This window comes from Siphateles boraxobius, unplaced genomic scaffold (genome assembly GCF_051911475.1).
Source record: "Siphateles boraxobius isolate OS27281-9 unplaced genomic scaffold, OSU_SipBor_1 13, whole genome shotgun sequence".
Lineage (NCBI taxonomy): Eukaryota > Metazoa > Chordata > Actinopteri > Cypriniformes > Leuciscidae > Siphateles > Siphateles boraxobius.
This window is the reverse complement of record NW_027508733.1, coordinates 17,300,489-17,322,037: the sequence shown is the minus strand read 5'-3', so window position 1 is coordinate 17,322,037 and position 21,549 is coordinate 17,300,489. Positions and strand designations below refer to the sequence as shown.

General features: G+C 38.1%; 1 protein-coding gene across 2 annotated transcripts in view; it reads right to left on the bottom strand.

Annotated features, from left to right (window-relative positions):
• sh3bp4a (SH3-domain binding protein 4a) overlaps nt 1–20,371 on the bottom strand; it is a 41,101-nt gene extending 20,730 nt beyond the window's left edge. Inside the window, exons 1-3 of one of the 2 annotated variants that reach the window (XM_077226201.1) lie at nt 20,239–20,371; nt 4,683–4,876; nt 2,222–4,584 (exon numbers count right to left, since the gene is read on the bottom strand). In XM_077226201.1, the coding sequence (XP_077082316.1) occupies nt 2,222–4,584; nt 4,683–4,803 (2,484 nt within the window). In that variant the 5' untranslated portion in view covers nt 4,804–4,876; nt 20,239–20,371. Of the gene's footprint in view, nt 1–2,221; nt 4,585–4,682; nt 4,880–20,238 lie in introns of both variants that reach the window. The other variant, XM_077226202.1, reaches the window with a different exon arrangement.
• Between the last annotated feature and the right edge of the window lie 1,178 nt (nt 20,372–21,549).

Below are 21,549 nucleotides of genomic sequence, written 5' to 3'. Positions count from 1 at the left end.
TTTCTCTGGGCTCGCTCAGAGAATCCTGCACTTAAAACGTGTTCAGTGCAATCGCAAATTTTTCCTCTTCCCCAGCTAACAATTTTAGGTTATAAGAACGTTCTAGGAACATTCAAAACGTCCAGTGTTTTAGACGTTGTATTAACGTAATTTCTTGGTTATAAGAACTTTATTCAAAACGTTATAAGAACGTTCAATTCTCCCGTTATATAAACGTTGTATTAACGTTCTTGCTTGGTTATAAGAACATCATTCAAACGTCATTAGAACGTTCAATTCTCCCGTTATATAAACGTTGTATTAACGTTATTTCCGGGTTATTAGAACGTTAAGAAATAACAATTTTAGGTTATATGGGCGCTATTCTATTCTACAATATTCACTAATGACAGTAAAATAGACCATCCTAAGTCAATTTACTGCAGTAATTCTTCTCTCAACCAGTAGAAAATGCTTTGAACACTTGATTATGCATGAAAAAAACCCCCGTCATAAACCGGAAAACCAGCATAATTTTGGAATAAAACGTGATATACATTTTTGGTCAAACCGCCCAGGACTAGAATAACATGGTCCTCCATTTATCTTCATGAATCAAGTAATGCTAGTAGAGTAGCGAATTATCAATCTGGTAGCTACACTAACATGCTAGTTTACGATGGTTATAATAAATAATCTTTCAGGATAACTATCCTAATGTCTGCAGGCTGATAGTCATGTTTGTTTATTTATTTTTCTGGTGAAAGTGTCTTGCCTAAGGCTATAATGCAAATCGATTTTCAAATTAGCAGATTCATCTATGGTAGCTTGATATTATAATATTGATGATATATGGCTATTACCTACCACACAAACATTGAATTGAATTTTTATATCCGTTATGTAAAACAGTAGACAATAGGCTACTATAATGACGCTGGCTTGTAAACGTGAGCTACGCGATCTTTTAACGTTTGAAAAAAAATAAAAGCCATGAAATTATATTCATATGACATGCTGAAATATATGCCAATGTACCTGGGATGAAGACATTTCACACGCAACGCTGGCAGTCTGTCCTAGACGTGAGAACTCAAGACGGTTTTGGCTTGTCAACAAATGTACGTGTATCCCCTGGTGTAACCATGACAGATTTTACGACAGTAGTAGAAGACAATACTGTTTCCCAACTGTAGGGGGACGCCGAGAGCAAAAACCGCAAAAACGACATAGTGCTGCTTTAACCCTTTCGCACGTAAGATCACACCAGTGTGATCAGTCTTAGCTGGTCCCTGGAACGTACGATCACACCGGTGTGATTAGAACGGCCAGTGCATCACATGATCTACTGCTAATTTCAAACGTGCTTTCGCGCGTTGACTGGTGCTGAGCCAGAAAAGGACGCACTCAGTGCTGTCATATATCACAACTATTGAGTGTTTTCAACCACATAATGTTTATTTTAGGTTTCAGACACTTAAATACACATAAGTACTAGCAAAACAATGATTTTGTGTTTGTAAAATACACACTGATGTCTATGGAAGCGGCAATAACAATCCTTTCCATTATAATAAGACAACACTTTTATTCATATCAGATACACATTGTGTAAGTAGCCCTACATTTTACCCTATTCTTCTCCCAGTTTCCAGAGAAGTGGAGGAATTGACGTGTTGTAAATCCAAAAGATCCGATTCTCTGAACTGTGAAACAAACTGACATGGCGCCGCCCATTGCGCATACAGCTCAACTAACGCGATCGTTATAAAGGTGTTTAAACAACAAAACACATCCACTAGCACATATTTGGCAATCGGAATATCAGTGCTTCATGCTATAGCTAATACATTTGTGTATATTTTTAATAAAAAAGGAAAAATTACATAAAAGCAGATCATCATTCATTCAGCGCTGTGTTGTGGTTGCACTGTGTCACGTGACAAGCAATGACGCGTCACCATTGAAACATTAAAATGACAAGTTCTAAATAACGGTCTCCTTGAAAAACTCACGCTGGAGTGTCAGTTAGAATATTTTAAACTTACGTGTGAAAGGGTTAATAAGAGAAAGGCAGATAAGCAGAACTGCATAAGAACAGGTTTAAATCAAGTATTTTGTGGACACATTTCCAATAGTTCCCATTTAGAAACAGGGCTTCTACTGTATTCAAAAAGCAAACACAACCACAATAGTTTGAAAACTATGCATTTTGGACAAACCAACACACACATAGGCTTACCATCATCAGTTCCTTCTGAAAAGATTTCTTCTCTTTGGTCTCAATGTTGAGGCAATCTTCCTTTAGTTTCTCCAGCACTGAGGCAACCCTCTCTGGTTCACTATCCAGATCTGCTCTGCAAAAATATGTCAAAGGAAGATTCACATAGCCCAGAGCATCAGCAAATGCTCGCCAGTTTCCCAGATTTTCCATAAGTATTGTCCTCACAGAGGCGTAAATGTAAGTGAGAAACTTGCAGGGCTTTAGGATTTGTTCCATCAGCATTGTGGTTGTAAGGTCTGGCCCACAAAAGTATATAGGCTTAACCTTTCCCAAGACAAGCACATTTTTTACATGTACAAGCCCAATCTTTCCCTGATAGTATCCAATGTACCACTCTTTGGTCCATAGTTGTCCTTTGAGTTTGATCTTCTCCTCACTGAGTAGGGCGATAATATCCCCTTTTTTATATTCCAGCAAGTACTGGTTCTTGGTCTGCCTGATAACCGTTTTGATCAGTTTGCCAAATTTCAAGTTGGTAATGCAGCGCTCTTGAAACTGTGGGTATTTGGTGGTGATGGCCAGAGGAGACAAAATAATTTTATCGACTTCCTTTTTCTTTAGGAACCGCCTCTGGCCGTTGTTCCGTATCCCAGTTTTAGGGGGTGCCTGTGGTGTCTGAACACAAAATTGTGCAAGGATGCAATCCTGATCATCTTTTACCTGGACACGTAATGTGAAGTCGGAAATCTCATCTGGGTTCCGAGACGTAATCATGTAGATGAGCCGGCTCACCTTGCCTAGTTTGATCTGAAACCCACGAACAACCCTAGCCTGATCATTTGCCTTGACCTCATAGTTTGACATGTTAGAGTACATACCTATCAGCAAGTCCTGAGGTTTGCCAAGGACAAATTGGTGCTTCCCCCACAGTTGTAGTGAAACAGGAGGGGCTGACTTTGCTTGCTTCCCAACCTCACTGACTAGTAGAGTCTTGGGGGCGCAGTCATGGCCAAAAATGGCCACCACAGTCTTAAAAGATGGATGAATGTGTTTGGGCCCGTAGAGACCCAATGTAACTTTCTTCATCATATGATCCCAAACAGATGAATTAAAGGAAACATGTTGGGTCTGGACAACAACGGCTACATACATGCAGGGCTCCAAGTTGTCCAGCTGAACCTGAATCGTATCACCATAAATGTATGCTTGCGGAACAGAAGAATAAGGACCCTCTTTACAGTCACTTCTTACACACAAAACCTCAGCCATTGGACTTTCTGTCCTAATCGTGACGGATACCTTCATCTCTAAGGTAATGAATGACTTTATCTCCATGTTACTCAGTTTGATTTCAACCACTGGACTGACAGTCGAGCATCTGTCATTGTTCAGCTCCAAGGGAGGATCCAGTAGAGCCTTCATAGAGATTTGCTGAGTGTCTCCCACTGCAACATGGCCTTCGGGAACATGAATACTGATATGTGTATCTGGGAGCTGGACTGCCCCTCCACAGCTGTCCAACTTGCAGACAATGTTAGTCTCTACTGGTTGTGTTTGACCCCAGCCTGGGTTCTGCCCAAGGGACTCAAGGTCGTGGCAAGAGCGTGCCAACTTTCGATGGTTTAGCCATGCTGTCCTAAAGTCCTCTCTGTTCTGAAACTGCTCCGGTGAGGGAGCTTTAAGCCCTGTAAAAAACCCTGATGAAGGCAATGGAGGATTCGACTGAGCTTGTAAGATTGATAACTCTGATAAACTGTAAGATCTCTTGCTCCGAAAAAAGGGATTGTCCTTGCGAAGCATCTGCGAGGCTTCAAGATCAGCGCTGGTGGATGTTCCAACAAAAACACTATTGCTGTACCCTTTTGTGTTGCTGCTGGTGGAGATGGGGTCTGAAGGCAAGTCAAAGAAAAGCAAATCCATGCTGTTGCATTGGTTCGTCTTCTCATTGCTGTTCTGATCGAGGACATTATCCATGGACCCATTTAGGAATGGGTTGGTTGAGGAGAGCATGGAGAAGGGGTTGTTGTTGTCATAAGGCATGGAGGGCTTCAGCGACATTCCAGTCCACTCCCCCAGCAGGTCCAGCTCTTTTGCTCCCTCCTCCGAGCAGTCCCCAAGATTGTCAATCATCCCACTGTCACTTAGAGATGAATTCCTGTAGTTGATCGGTTGGACATATGTCGAAGGAATGTATCCCATTTCTCGGTTGTTGTGGGCGTACCACCATTCCCCACCAGATGTGTCCAACACATAGAGATGATCACCTTTGGAGAACTTTAGAGTGGTAAAACTGGATGGACAGTAATCCTTTATGGCGACCACTTCCCGTGCAGTCCCAAATGATGTTGAGGGGGCCAAACGCAAGGCACTGGGAGAAGGCACTGTAAAGATAAACATAAAAAGAATTACTGATTTGTGATGTACATGGCACAACCATATCAGATGTCCCCTTTATTTATTTGCAGTGCAATAAACTGACCTTTGACATCTATGAGACTCGCCTCAGTCAGTCCCTCATCAAGGTCAATAAGAGTGCCCTCTGATTTACATCTAGGGAGCACATTGTTGTTGTTGGTTACTCTGATCCTGTGGGCGGCCATCTTGCATTGGTTAAGCTATTTTACCATTGCTCCAATCCTGACAATAACTCACAAGCAATTTTCCATTTTTTTTCTGCTGGGAAAACAAAAAGGACAGGGACAATCTTGATTAGCTTTGTGTGGCAGGACAAATGCTTGATGCACCGAGAATAATGAGATACGTTCAGTGGCGGAGCCAGAGGGGTGTCCGGAGTGGCACTGGACAACCCTTATATCCGAATTTTTATTTTTTTTAAGTTCGCCGGCAGTGCGCACAGTTTTCAAACGGACGAGCAGAGGACGAGAGAATATGGTTGCAAGATACTGAAGAATAAGAAATCATCATATTTGAAGTTAGGTTTTAAGGTTTAACATCAGGGTTGTTTGCTCTGAATACATTTTATGAGACGCTGTGTGAGTTAATACGGCTGCAGTAGGCTACCAGTTAATCAGACTAGAGAGATCGGTTCGCAATTTAGCATAACAATCCATACGATTTTAGGACTGTGACGTTTTGGCGGTGTTGATGTACTCAATCTACTCATCTGTGTTTTGATCATAATTCTGAATCTGATCTGGACGTAGTCTTTGATAAAAATGTGATTTTCAAAGTTTTTTGCTCATGTTGCTTTTTAATGAAACATACCAGCATTCAAGTGTTGATAAAGGATGCACAAAGCTAGAATAAAAAATATTTTTTGTTTAAAAGCAGAGGGTCTGTTCTTTCTTTTGATATATTGCATGTTCAGATATTCATACAACATATTCTGGAGTGCCCTGAAATTGTGAAAATGCTGGCAATGGCTTACAACTTTATTTTTTAAATGCTGGCGGGAAAGAGTTGAGAAAATTTTTTGGTAATTAGATGATTAGATGTAACCATAGGCTGTCATATTTTTGCACAGGATCAATTAAACATGAAAAGGAAGGGAGTACAAACAGGCAGATTAGGTGCAAACAGACCCCAGCCCTTGCATCACCATTGGACTCCAGAGCAGCTCCCTACCTGAGGCTAGTCAGAGTCAGTGTGGTCAGACTTCAGGACCACCAACAGCTCAGAGCATCTACCAGACACAGGCATTCAATCACATACAGAATTCATGAATTTAGGTTGAGATGATTTTGTCAGACTAAAAGGATAGTTCACCCAAAAATGAACACCAAAAAAAAGATATTTGAAAGCATGTCGGTAACCAAATAGTTTTGGGTTCCCATTGACTTCCATTGTATTTTTTCTTTCTATACTATGGGTGTTGATGTGAACCAAAACTGTGTGGTTACCAACATGCTTTAAAATATCTTCTTTTGTGTTCCTCAGAAGAAGGTCATACAGGTTTGGACATTTTAAATTTTGGTTCATGTGTGTTTTTCCTTGTTGTTGATGGCTGTGGAATTTATATTGTGATCATACACTAATGGTTATTTTGCTATAGATGTATCAAGGGAGGACACAGATACCTCTGATTAGTGTATTAGCGTGTGTATGCGTGCGTGCGTGCGTGCGTGCGTGCGTGCGTGCGTGTGTGTGTGTGTGTGTGTGTGTGTGTGTGTGTGTGTGTGTGTGTGTGAACCCGAAAGTACCCCCTGGCCACCCCATATATAAAACTCTAGTTCCACCACTGGAAACGCTGCAATCAGATTATTGGATCATTAAGGAAAGACTCTTCTGAGAGATTGTACCCAGAGATTAGTGTGGTATAGCTAAAGGGACAAACTGGGACGAGATGTAACTCAAAATGTAGTGCATGAGATTAAAAGATCTTTAAAGTTGATTACTTTTAATCTATCTTTGAAGAGGTTAATGCATTGTTAGAATGTTAGTTAGAAGATGGAAACTTGAGTCAGAAACCGTTAGTTCAGAACTCAAACAAAAGATCCTGGTAAAATCGCAATATTTTTCATAACATTCAGTCCGTCACATTATTGTTTAACTGATGGAATATCTATGGCCAATGGATGACAAAGAAGGAGGTAAATGCAGATGAACAATCAATAAAACAGCCATAACAAGATGCTGCCACCTCCAGATATGACAAAATGTGTTTAATCTTGACTTGAAACTTTTTTTAACCTCTCAAAAAATGTCTTAGTGATGTCTCACTGCTAAAAGAGCTTAAAGCCAGCATGGAATCAAACATGATCAAATTTGCTTATTTAATGCACATTCCTGGTATTGTTGTGTACGTTACCCCCAAACAACATCAAACACATTAAAGTCTTTTATTCAAATTGAATGTCTTCATTTCAGAGACAACATTTATTTTCAGCTAATGTAACTAATCCCTCTTTTACTGTTTTTTTTTTCATCTAGAATATTCTTTTTCATTTGTGAATATGATGAAATACAGAGGTAAAAAGAATTTCAGAAAAATATACTATAATTTAATTCAGCATAAAAAGGCACTTATTGTAGCTTTTAAAGATGCATAAGGCTTTATGGAACAATATTATTGCACATTTACTACACTACCTATAACAATGTAATAAAATAACTTAAAGATATGTCATTTACAACATCAATAAACAACAACAATGTAAAATGTACTAATTTATAGACCTGATATCTGGATGAAACAGTCTTTTATCACTGGTTGAGCGTTTGATTTGCCAGGTTCAGAAAGAAAGATATCAAAGCATATCAAAGGACACCTTGAACTAAAAATAACATGTATTTGGGTGCAGCAGGGGTTCTATCAATTAAACAAACTAAAACACTGCTGGCTGATGACACTGAATAAATACCATTCTAAAAGTGAATACATTACGTTTTGTGTCAGCATGGTTCCATAAAAAAAAAAAGCACAGACTTTTTGCAAACTCCTATAGTGCTATATGAAATAATCATTATTTGCAGTTTGTTGTGGATTAAAGGAGCTATTTTTCCTGTTATGATTTATGCTCTCTTAAGATGAGCAACAAGTTTGGCTTTGATGGTGAAGGAAACAGACTCAATTTTCATGCATGATTGCCTCAACTTCTGTCTGAGATGATGAGCGCTATTAATCTGCTCTTGACGTGACAGACATGCAAAACAACACAGAGATGTAAAACAAGCTATAATTAGTTGGACTAAATAATCACAGAAGCATGAAAAAAATATCAAACAAAGCCAAAGAGCCAAGTAACTCCAAGTAGCTGATAATAATGTCATTTCTACACAAATTAACCTCAGAAAGTAATAAATGAGGTAGAAATGACATGAGGGTGCCTCTGTACTACTTCTATTTATATGAATGCACAATTTTGTGGTGAAAAATGCTTTAGAAATACTTTCAGAAGGCTCTTTGGAAGGAAATCCATGAAGGCCTTGGAAGGAACTTTCATTTTTTTACTTAAAAGCTTAATGAACCCTTCAAAAGAAGGCAAGTATCTCTGGCATGTATGTTTTAAAAGCCTTTCACACAAAAGACTCGTGGAAGGATTCATACCCTTTTAAATGTCCATTTCTTTTTATCTACATAAGATGCTGAAGTAGGTCAGGTCTTTCATTCCCTTCAGTCCAACCCTAAAAAATCTCCCCCATGCTTTTATTTTATTCATAATTCAGGCCATCAGAAGTTGATGGAGAAAGTGCATTCCTGGATGACATGAAATTGTAAAATATTATGGCACTGACCTCTACCAACTCTATCAGAGCTGGAGAAATGCTTCAAGGTCCATGGTTCTTCTAATACTAGGAGCACCAACAAATAAAGTTTATTAGAAACCTAGAGGTCTGACAAGGATGTAATCATGGTAACTGATAACAGCACCTGGGGCACTCCAATGACTGAAGACTAGTGTCTCCTTCCCATAATCCCTCTATCCTCCTACCCTCCCATGTTTATTTTTGCAGACTCTAGTGATAAAACTATTTAGTCATTGATCTTACAATCTCAGACTCAAATTGTTATTATGGATTACGGTCTAAGGGTACAGTCACACTTAACTATAGTTTGGTGAAATTTTGTGGGCAATATCCAGTCATTTATATATTAATTAATAAAACCAGGAGTTTAATTAAAAAAACCGCAGATTTCTCTCATGTATAAATTGGTCTCACAAATTCGCTGTGTTGACAATCAAAAAGCTGCTTGGTTTGAAAGTGACATCTTTGTGAGAAGTGCTTCATACATTACTAAACTTTTTAGTAGGGATAATTTCGAACGCCAACAACTATCGAAAATGGCAGTTTTGGTTTTTGGTTGAAACAGAAAAATGGCCAAAAATATGCCGCCCGCAGTGTGAAATTTCTATGTAGCAGTAGACTTGTTTCTGCTTGCAATAGTCCTACTGTACTGTGACATGGTGTGGCTATGCTGGGCATGGAGGTAAAATGATGCAACCCTCTTGTTCACTGATCCGCTTCCCGCTCACATGCTCTGATAATAATAGCTTTGTAGGACTACGAATTTTAGACCCAGAATTTTCTTTTCAGTACATCCCTAGTTTTTTGCCCACAAAATTTCACTGAAATGCGCTAATATGACCAGACTTTGAAAAAATGTGTTTGTGTAGCTAGAAACATTAGCAATTGCGCAACTTGTTGGTTACGAAAAGCAACTTTTAACAAAAAAAAAAAAAAAAGACAAATGTCTTTGGTTCGATTAACAACTATTCCCCAGTAGTCACAACCCCATAAAATTCAGCCAAAGAGGCATTTGTAACCATCCGTCTACCACATGAAACACTTGTAAACCACGACTCTCGGGTGTCCCATAAGACAAGAGAACGCTTATCTCAGATGCAGCACGCAACTCAAAGAAGATGAGTCGAAAGCACTTCAAGCTGGAGGCCATGGAATTTAGATGCTCTTAGATACATTGTTAGCTCTGCAGAAACCTCATGGGTTTAAATTCAAGCACTCCTTAATTATCGTCCTTCAGACAGCTTCATATAGATAAAACAGTGTTTGTCTGAATTAATTAATTCAAAAAGAGCGGCATTATCCTTTCACCTCGCAATTAAAACACCTGTCATTTCAACTGAATTATTATAATTACATTTCCAAAACGTGGCGTTGGGGCAGAAACTGAGATAACATGGCACATTACAGCCTGTGGTTATTAAATTTTATTATTTTTTTCTATTGATGATAGGGAGGACTTTTATATTACTTTGACAAGTTAATTGGGTGAATAAGAGAAGTGTGATTTCTGCCGATTGCTCATCATTTGGTAAATATGACCACCTCGTGTATATATAGCAGAGGACAAAGCAATTTCTTCCTCCACTGCCCCGCCAGTCCATACTTCACCACTGACTCTAAAACAAAAGGTTTACTCAGGTAAAGTGCAGAGGGGTGTGGGTGGAAGATAATATTTCAAAGTGCCCATAAGAGGCTATTTTCAGGAGTCCATTAAATGACAGACTTCATTTATCGTCTCTACGTGAATAGGTCATTCTACCTGACAAGGATCAACTAACGCAAATCAGTCTGACATTACAAACCTCTTTATCAAACATATCCCTCAGTACAAACGGGATCATTCTGACTAGGGATCTAGGGACTAAGGAAGTAAACAGAAAACAGTCCACTACTTATTTTGTAAAGTTTTACACACACACACACACACACACACACACACACACACACACACACACACACACACACACACACACACACACACACACACACACACACACACACACACACACAAATAAATGCTATATAAAATGTTTTAGAAATATATAAAAAATATTAATTTTAAAATGTACATACGCATTTCTAAATAACAATAATTTTTTTTTGTGTGTAATATTGGGGAAAGTTACTTTTAAAGGTAATGCATTACAATATTGAGTTACACTCTAAAAAGTAACTAATGGCGCTTTTCCATTACCAGTAGCAGCTCGACTCGACTCGACTCGACTCGCCTTGGCTCGCCTCGACTCGGCTCGCTTTTCGTTCCGTTTTCCATTGCAGAAAGTATCACCACAAATAGTACCCGGTCGTCATAGCGACGACTTTCGTTCCTCGTTGCCCCATCAAGCTCTCGCTGGATCCTCTCTTCGGCAACCAAACAAAGGAATGTCTGCACCTCCTCGTTTGACCACGGCGTATTCTTCCGAGTTGCCATAATAATAGTAGTAAGTTTAGTAACTATCTCTGGCTAAACTATTTAAAAAAGGCGGGGTTATTCTGGATACTCCATCTGGGTCGTGCAATGATGACGCAGTGAATAGTGACGATTCTCTCTGACCAATCAGCAGTCGGCATTGTTTTCACGTCACATTTTAGTATCGCCTTAGCTCGCTTAGAACCTCGCCGGAGGTGGTACGAAAAAAAGTACCCGAAAGCAGGTACAGGTACAACTTTTACACAGTGGAAAACCAAACAAAGGCGAGTCGAGTCAAGCCGAGCCGAGCTGGTACTGTGTAGTGGAAAAGCGCCATAAATGTGTTAGTTACTTTTTGTGGAAAGTAATGCGTTACATTACTTTTGTGTTACTTTTCCTCATCTGGGCTGGGCTTGCTTGTTTGTTTGTTTTTAATAGCTAAAAAAAAAAGGTTCTATTTTGCACAAATGTACAGGCCTATTCACAAAAAAAAAGTAAAATGAAGAAATCTCAAGCTGAAGGAAGTGCAAATTCACACCTGTACAGAAGAGGGTGCAGCTCAAACAAATCTTCACCTGTGCTGTCATTCTGGATTGCAGAAGAAAAGGACGCAGAAGAAGCCAAATTCAAACTTGTGCCAAATGCACAAGCACATCAAAGATGGGTCACTGTGCTGAAGCATGTGCACTAAATTTATTTCTGGTTTACCAAAAATCAAATGAGAGAACACATCATAGTGTTGTTCTAATTACACTCAGAATTTTATTTGCATACATGAATACACAAAAAGAAAGAATTCAAGGCTAGTAAACTGTGTTCCCAAATGTATCTCTCCAAAGATAGAAGAAAACGATGCCAAGCTTCATTCCTGTTGGGAGGTCTGGATTAGCAGAGGCTTAAACAAAGTCCTCTGTAAATGAACTGTTGTTTTGCATCAGGTCAGGCCGTACTCTCAAGAAACGCTCTACATATCAATGAAGACTTTTCCCTAGCATTGCTCTCCCCTGTCCATCTTCACAAACACCACCACACACTCTGAAAGACATATAAACCTCAGTGCATTCACCATAAGCCAGTGAAGATTTTCCTCGGCAGGCACACCGACTGACAACAAGAGTTACTGGGGCATTTAGGGGATTACAAGGACTGAATTTGTGCTGAGTCCCCATTAATTATGAAACACAATGCAACACTATTGTGCTTGTGAAAACTGATGACAATTGGGCTTTTTAAGGTTTGTTCTATTCCTGAGGGATTCGCAAGGTATCGATCGCAATGCTGCAGAAGTCATGCTTTCAGCCACTAAGAATCTGATTCAGGAGATTTGCTAATTATTATTGCACTGCTGTCAGTAGATATTTCAACAATCATTTGGTTAAAAATGTAGGCATGTTCATCCTTTGAGTGTCAATGTTAGGTGCAAAATATACTCTGAATGCTAAATTTCTAGCTACGCAAGTGCAAATTCAAGCTTCATAGTCTGAAATGTCTCAGACTGTAATTCATGTGTATTGCCACAAAGGGCGTTATAGCAAGCATTAGCATTGATTGTCTTCTTCTATATTCAGTTTATATTCAGGTCAACTACTGTCATGGCAGGGCAACAGTTAGAAAAGAATACAACAAAGAAAGCTAGCTAAAATCCCATTATATTGCAAGCTAACCGATTAAGCTAACGCTAAGAGCTAAAGCATAGCAGGCTAATTAATCCCTGGTTCAACAACAACTTGAAGAAAATCTAGTCAACATGAATGTTGTTGGGTCGGCTAGTCGACTAGTCAACCATCACCACATATCCAGAACACATAACAAGACTGTACATTGGCATACTTTGTAGAGTATTTGGATAGTTTCTATATTAGTTCTAGTAATTGGACACAAGACCCCCCTACAGGATGTGATTCCAGCGCTTCAGCAAGTGCATAATCATTTATTTTCTGAGTTTAGCACACACATGTGTTTGAGAGAGAGTGAAGTCCTTGGTGGGAGGAGAAACCCTGCAGAGACTAACCGGAGCAAAACCATGGAGTCAAACCTAATTATTTTACAAACACACACACACACACACACACACACACACACACACACACACACACACACACACACACACACACACACACACACACACACACACACACACACACACACACACACACACACACACACACTTCTCTGGAGAGCAGTGCTGACAGGAAGCCGCATTCATCATTTAACATGTTCATGCTGCAATGGAATCATATTTTACATTACACACCAAATGTGGCCTGAAATTAAATAAAACCTGAAGCGCAGGATGTCTGTGTATTTTCTCACGAGTGTCTGTTTGGTTACTGGGGTGGTGCAGTCTTCACATCAGAGGTCTTGCATCATCACATGGTTTCATGACGCAACTACAATTTGTGATAAGAAAATATCAGGTGTCTAATGCAAGGAAAAAGTGCCAGAAAACTTATTTTTTAAAGTTCCTTTCTCATTTTTAAGATCTAGTTTTTATAGTGTATTTTGTTATGTCTATGAAATGTTATGAAATTAAGAACAATCTAAGCATTACTTAAATACTTATTTAATTGACAATTACTTAATTATTTACATAATTATATATTAAATATAAAACATTTGTTCATAGTTAATTATTACTTTTGTAATATGTATTTTAATATTTATATGACTATATTATTGATATTTTATATTCATAAACATTTACATTATTAATACAATTACTAAATTATTTATATTTTATATACTTATACAACATAAAATAATTGTATTAAATAAATAATTTAGTTTAGTTTAAATTATTTATATTTGAATATATTAAGAAATTACATTATTACAGAATTTTATATATTAAATAATTAAAAATAATAAAAAGCCTGGAAAGCCAAACTCAAAACCATGCAGCACCAGGAACAAGAAGTGACAAAGGTAATGAACTGACCATCTGCAATTCCAGATTTGCCATTTAGAAATCCACATCGGTCAACCACAAATTTGGATATTTAAACACTCTAGGGTCTGTCAGGGTGTGCTTGGAGAAATTTAAAAATACAGTAAATTGTGTTTTCAGTCTAGCATTATTGAAACTCATTCTCTCAGTCATTCAGACAGAATCAAACACCGATTGCCCAAACTCCAGAATAGCAAGGGCCAATCAGATTCCTTGTCTCAGATATCAGACCGCTAGCATCTCAGATGCATCATGTATTGTACGGCTCGTCTGCATTTTAGTCTCAGAGTCTCTCAGATGCCAATACAAAAAAAAACAAAAAACAAATGGAAGCAAAAAGAATAATAAACAGAGCAATTCCAATAGAGTTCTCACACCATTGGTGCTCGGGCCCTAATGACTAAATCTTTCGATTTAAAGAAAATCATTCCGAAATTGACTAAGGAATTTCTACATCTCTGACTGTTTTCTGTGACTTTATCTATGGAACACTTAATTAAATGGGACTTAACATTTACTTAGTCTGGTAAGACACTCAAAGCTCTCATTAACTAAATTAACTATTATCAAAGCACAAAATAAGAACGTGCTTATTTCCCCTTTCTCCTGAAGAAAGTTGGCAGTAACCAATGCTCTTGATTATAACAGGATTAAGGATGAATATCTCAAAATTTGTCTAAAATTTCGCAACTTACCCTAAAAATCGAACTAAGCAGGAAGAACTAAAAGAAATTATATTTTGTCCATAAAAAAAAGAAAACTACAGAAATAGGATATAAGCCTTTTGGGAAGGGTCAAGCCTTCTCCTGGACAACGACTTTGTTTACAGAAACAGGAAGTGGCCGAACTATCACAGGAAGTGCTCTGGAGAGACTGTCTGAGTAAAGGCGAAACAGCAAGAGAGGAAAAGAGAAAAAGAAAGAGAGGAAATGCTTGGCTGATGAGTAGCTCGGGTCCCTCCCCGTCTCCTTCTCCTCCTCCTCCTGCTGTGTGTATCTGAAGCCCCCCAGCTGGAATGGGCTGCCACAGACTGGAATTTAATATGATTCCTCAGCTGATAGAACATAAACAGCACAACAATCTCACTCATAACCCTGAGCTTCCTCTGGGCCAAATATAGGATGAAGAAACCCCAAAGAGCGCAGACAAACTACAGATGGCAAGCAGCACATGTCCGTCTGCTGAATCAGTGATTAAGGTGAATCTACAGTGAAGATGCTCTATTTTACACATAATAAATGAACACATAAAAACATAAAATCTCATACTTCATAATATTTCACACACACACACACACACACACACACACACACACACACACACACACACACACACACACACGCACACACACACGCACGCACGCACGCACGCACACACACACACACACACACACACACACACATATACGTGTTGCATGCTTTACATAAATGCAAAATATATAAATAATATTTTCATTCTCATTATCATATGTCCAGACATTTTAGTTTTCTAGCAAACACGCTATTCTCAAAGGAGATATTCATTTAAAGAAAATACATATTTCATGATTTATACCCCCCCCCCACCCACACATTACAGTAATGAGAATAAGATTTTCTTTCTGAAACTACACTTTAAAAAAAAAGTTGCTGCCTTACATTTTTAAGTACAATCAACTTGGATGTAAAAGTCATTTAAACTTAAATTACATTAAACTGACTTTAAAAATTAGTTGAATCTTGAATAACTTATTTTGATGAGTTAAAGCAATGTAAAAACATGTTGTCATAACTTTTTTTTTTTTTTTTACAGTGTATGCTAATGAGTTTTGGAGAATATGTGTTTAATTGTCATGAACAATGTTACAATGCAATAAATAAATATAAAGACCAATGTTTTCTCGAAGAAACCAATTTCTTATCTTTTCTTTATTTTGATTTTAGGTTTAAAATATGAGCCACGTTTCATGCTTCTACTTAAGCAAAATGATCAGAGATGGCTAGTTTATATATAAACACATCTGCGGCCGATGAATCACCAGGAATCAGAGAGTTAGAAAACAGGCTTGAATAGGAGCCTCAGACCGTTGAGCGTCTCATGAGTCCTGAAAACAAACCGCCCAGGTCTTGGTCCTGATCCCAGCTAAAGACACCCACTGATACCATCAACAATACACTCCCTCGTCCCGACACGCAGAAAAAGCAAAAGAGAATATATAATTCTAGGTTCTTCTGAGTAATACTTACCCTTAGCTGAACTGAAACTAGTGGCTTTCTTTAAACGTAGCATCATAACGCAGACCGTCTATAATAGTCGCATTTGTATTGGAAGAGCAGCCAAAGGCTACGGGAATGGAAAAGGCCATTCGGATGGGAGTTGGAGCACAGCGTTTCTAGACCAGGCCTGCTTGCCTTAGGATAAACGCTGTAAAATCCACAATATACTTACAATGTAATCTCTCCTGATGGCCAACTCTGAAACATTAAATCCTCGTAAAACGATCTGCCATTTTATGCCATGTCTTTCACAGTCTACTGCCATCTGACTCAAGGGGGATTTTAACACTGCTGTTCTAAGCTGGACTAACATGGCTTTATGTACAGTGGACATGACACAAATAATAGAAAGAGTGTTTTCTGGCTGATAGGCATTTCTGTGAAAGGAATGTTTCAGCTTTGATCCAAATTAAGCTGTATGGACAACATCTGTGGCATGTTGTTGTTTATTTTATTTATTTATTTATTTATTTTACAGGTTAGATACATATTTGTTATGTAGTTTTGGCATTTTTAGTGGTGATTCTTAAATTACTGAATCAGTGTGCTGTGCTAAAAGTTGCCTTAGGGTGTGTTCACATTTGTCAGGTTTGGTTTGATTCAAACAAACTCTGGAGATATTGCTCTATTAGTGAGTCTCTTTTGAACAAGTGTGAACACTGCCATCTGAACCCTGTTGCACACCAAACAAGCGGACCGAGAATCCTGAAAAGATGGGTCTCGGTCAACTTCCAAACAAACTCTGGTCTGGTGCCATTCAACTGAAATATGAACGCAACACGGACCAAAGACATGTAGATGAATGAAAAACAGGACATGATGTCAAGATGCGACCCTAAAAAGGACAGAATGCTCAAGCCTGTACCAATACCTGTTTTTTTCTCTTCATATTCGCGATGTTTACCATTCCAGCTCAGTACAGGCATCAGAAACGTTGAATCTTTAGGTTCAATGTTAAAAATGACAGTGAGAACGCTAGCGAACCAGGACTAAATGTACCATTTTCTCTTTTGGTCCAGGCCAAGAGAACCAAGAGAACCGAACTACAAGTGTGAACACAGCCTTTAAGGTTGTCATTAAATTTATCGCTTTTAGGGTGTGTTCACACTTGGCATGTTTGGTTTGATTAAAACGTGTGATCGCTCTGTTAGTGCAGTTCATTTGAATAAGTGTGTACACTGCAAGTCAAACCTTGGATCGCACCAAACAAGCAGACCGAGACCCCTGAAAAGTGTTGCCAACTATTTTCAATGGAAAGTAGCTAAAACCTGCTCAAAACGTCGCTAAAGGACACTAGATGACGTAATGCGCCAGCTGTCAGCAGTTCCCATTGGTTTCCTCTCCTAATCTGTGCTCGCATACTGTCATTTTAATATAATATAGCCGAATGCCCAATAAAGCTCTTCTCATTTACATATTTTCTGTTGGACAACAGAACGAGTATGATGTACTGACTGGCTACATGCTAACCAGCAATCCAAAAAGTTCCTAGATTTGTCGCTAGTCGCTCGATCCGCTTCCAAAACAGACTCTGGTGTGATTCGACTGAAATATGAACACAACACGGACCAAAGACATCTAAACGAATCAAAAACAGACCGTGATGTCGCAAGATGCAACCCTAAAGAGGACAGACTGCTCAAGCACAACAGATTTTTTCTCATCATAGGAGATGAGCTACGTTGCCCATCACAGTTCGGTACAGGTGTCGGTTTTATAACTTTAGGTTAGGTCTTAATAATGACAGTGTGAATGTTAAGCGAACTAGGACTAAATTTATAATTTTCTTTTTCAGTCCAGACCAAAAAATCCAAGAGAACCGAATGTGAACACTTATAGTTCACTTCGTTTGGTTCGTTTAGTACATTTGTATTGATACATTAGTTTGGTGCATCCATCCATTTCAGATGGACGATTTTAGATTTTGTTTGATGATGTTGTAACCTATAGTGTGTTGTAAATGATCCACATGACACAGGTTACCGTTAACGATTGTATTTCGAACAGAATGGCGCCGCATATATTTGCCTCCGTTATTCTCCCCACCAATGCAAAACTCATAGAAACCCCAAACATGGGTCTTAAAATAACATACACCCAGACCATTACAATGTGTACAGTTAAAAACGGTCCAACTTGTCTTTGAGCGCAAACATGTCCAATCAGGGCCAGGTGACTCTGAAAGGAATAAATAAACGGGGCTTCCTTAAAGGGAAAGTTCACTCAAAAATTTAAATTCTGTAATCATTTACTTACCTGTATGTTGTTCCAAACCTGTATGAGTTTCTTTCTTTGCTGAACACAAAAGAAGATATTTTAAAGACTTTCGGTAACCAGACAGTTGAAGGGCCCCTTTTTTTTTCCTACTATGGAAGACAATGGCTACCAACAATGTTACTAACATTCTTCAAAATATATTCTTTTGAGTTCAGCAGAAGAAAGAAACTCATACAGGTTTGGAACAACATGAGGGTGAGTAAATGATGACAGATTTTCATTTTTGGGTGAACTATCCCTTTAAGAATGATTAGTCGAATAGGGTTTCAGTCAATCCACCTACTAAAATACATAGTTTTTTTACATCCCTGGTAAATTAAATTAGTAAATAATTGCTCATCAGTTTGTAAAAAACATATATTTAATATACCTTACAATAACACACTTTATGATCTATGGCGCAAGGCATTGCTGACATTCAAACGCAGAACTAGAACATACAAGGTTAGTAAGTTATGTTAATCACATTAGTTTCACGTTAACACATTTAATGGTTTAAAACTCATGACTTTACTTGTCATATTGAAGCCAATCAGCTCCATTGTAAGTGTGTTACTGTAAAAGCATCTTTTGTTTGTTTATACAAACCGAATTATAAGTCCTAATCAAATAAGACCAATTTTTCTGCGATTTTCGATACATTTAACTTGTATAGAATCTGGATCATTCCTTGAAGGAAAGGCTCTTATATCTTGACTCAACAAACGTGGTCACTATTACTGTTAAAAAAAAAGTTGCTGTTATATTCTAAAATGTAAAAAAAAAAAAATCATTCGAATATAGAATATAACTTTGTTATTTAAAATACACACACACACACACACACACACACACACACACACACACACACACACACACACACACACACACACACACATCTAAAGTAACAGCCATTTGTTCTGCGAGTCATGAATATTTAATACACCACCTAACTTTACAATAAATTGTTAATATAACAGGGGGAAGCTGAGGTCTTGTAGGAAAACGAGGCTGAGTTATGCCACAGGTCAATCCTGTTCCATTCAAAGTCTGAAAGGAATGTGGGAAGGGGAGGGAGGAAGAGGAGAGGGGAACGACGGCTGGGAATGGGAGCAGAGAGGGAGGGGGAATGTATAGGATGTCCTCCTCACCATTAGAAATGACCACCGGGGTGGTCGTGACTATCAAACACTGATAACCACGGTAACAAATAACCAACTGTCAAACAAGCACAAGCCGTTCCTAATGAAACTGTACTATTGTAACCATAGTTTCAGTAGTTTAGTACTTAAAATTAGACACTGTTACCAAACTCATCCTGAATTCCTTTTTTTTTAGAAACTGCAGTTACTTTGGTATTTTGGAATAAACTGGTGTATACTGGTTTTAAATCAGTTTTGCCATTTCACAAAATTTCAAGAAATCACCATAGTTATTCAAAAAATAAAGACATTTTACTGGCAGGCATAGGCTATATCTCAATGAAGGGCTACATTAGCACAATAATTGATGGTTCAGAAAGGGAATTCTGGGAATAGCAATTATAAGACAGTTTAAGCTTTTTAATAGCCTACTACTTAGTACAAGTAGCTTAAATATGCACAAATGAAGTATATACACACACACACACATTTACTAAGTAAATTAGTTCATTCAAATAATATATCCATTATTTTTAGTTCTAAAAACATTTTTATATGTAATGTATATAGAGTCCCTGTTGCCTAATTAATATACCTCATTTAAGTTTATGTATTTTAAATTTGAATACACCTGATATGTGTGCATCATTGCAACTTCAGGCTTGTAAAAGCAGCTGAAATGTTTCAAGAAACGCATGTTCTACTTAACACTGAGCGCTGACACAAACATTTCGGAGGTTTGGAAAAATAATCCGAATCATTTCAAAAGCAGTCAGAAGGATTAACAGCACAAAAGCGCACAGATGGTATAAACTCACCTCTGCATTCCTGTTATGTTTATCCAAAGCAGCGCGCAGTTGTAGTGTTCAGTTGGTCACTTTGTGCTCCTTTGTGGTTCTTGGGCAAAAGCGTCTCGCATCGCATCTGGGCGGGGCCGGAGCTCCGGTGATGTCACAGAAAGGGGCGGGGAATATGAGATGACTGGGCGGAGACTGGGATCCTGTGGTGGTTCGCCATCTGTCACCATGGCCCCTCAAGGAAAATCACTTTTCCCCTGGCGTCTAGAGTTTGCCTGATCAATTATTAATTTTATATGAGTGATGATGCGGATTATATTCATTCTATACCCTGGATCGATCTTTCCATCTCTTTATTATATACTTGTACTCCTAAGAACAGAGTACAAATATTTGGTAACTTTATTTTACAGTGTCCTTGTTACATATACTTAACAGAGTAATAACAGTAAATTATGCATAATTAAATGCAACTATCCCTCAATCAAATCCTAATCCTACCCTAACCCTAAGTATATTATTGTTAATTAATATTATTCAGTAATGTATAATTACATTGTAACAATGACACATTAACCAAATATTCTATTATTTACTTACATAACATAACATAACATAACATAATAATATAATGTATAAGTAATGACTATTTTTGGATTTATTTAAAAGAACATAAGAATGTAATTAACAAAGACTTACCTGTTCAATGATGAACATGTTTTCGATTTCGAAATTTAAATTAATTCATTAATTTATTCATTTATTTTGTTGTGCATACAGTCAAGATGTCATGGTGGTATAATGACACACTGTAACAAATTAAAAGGATTTAAAACTTAAAATAGTGCCTGCAACCCTTAATAAAAATGGTAGTCTGGCATGTTTTCTTCCAAATAATCAGGAAAGGTGAAGCATCTTAAAGCATTATAAATTTTATCTTTCTCCACCAAGTCAGTGTGGTTCTATAAAGTGGTCAAAAAGCCTTTTGGGTAGTATTCAGTAATTCAGGACAGGGCTGTCGCTGAGGGGAGAAAGGTGTTGATGGTTCTCTGGGCCCCTAGCATTTGGGGGCCCCTGCGATTTCAAACAAAGGGCGACAAAGGAACGTGATTTCAATCAAGCCAAAAAAGTGCGATTGAGATGAATAGGAATGAAAAAAAATTGCTAATTTTAGGTAATAGAGCTTCTTGGGTATAACCAACATGACTAACAGGAAGTCAATACTGCCCCTACAATTGGATTGAGGTTGATTCAGTAAACCAGCTCAACCGGTTACCCACTTATAATAACGATTCGTTCAAGAATCAAACATCACTAGTAAGATCACAGTAT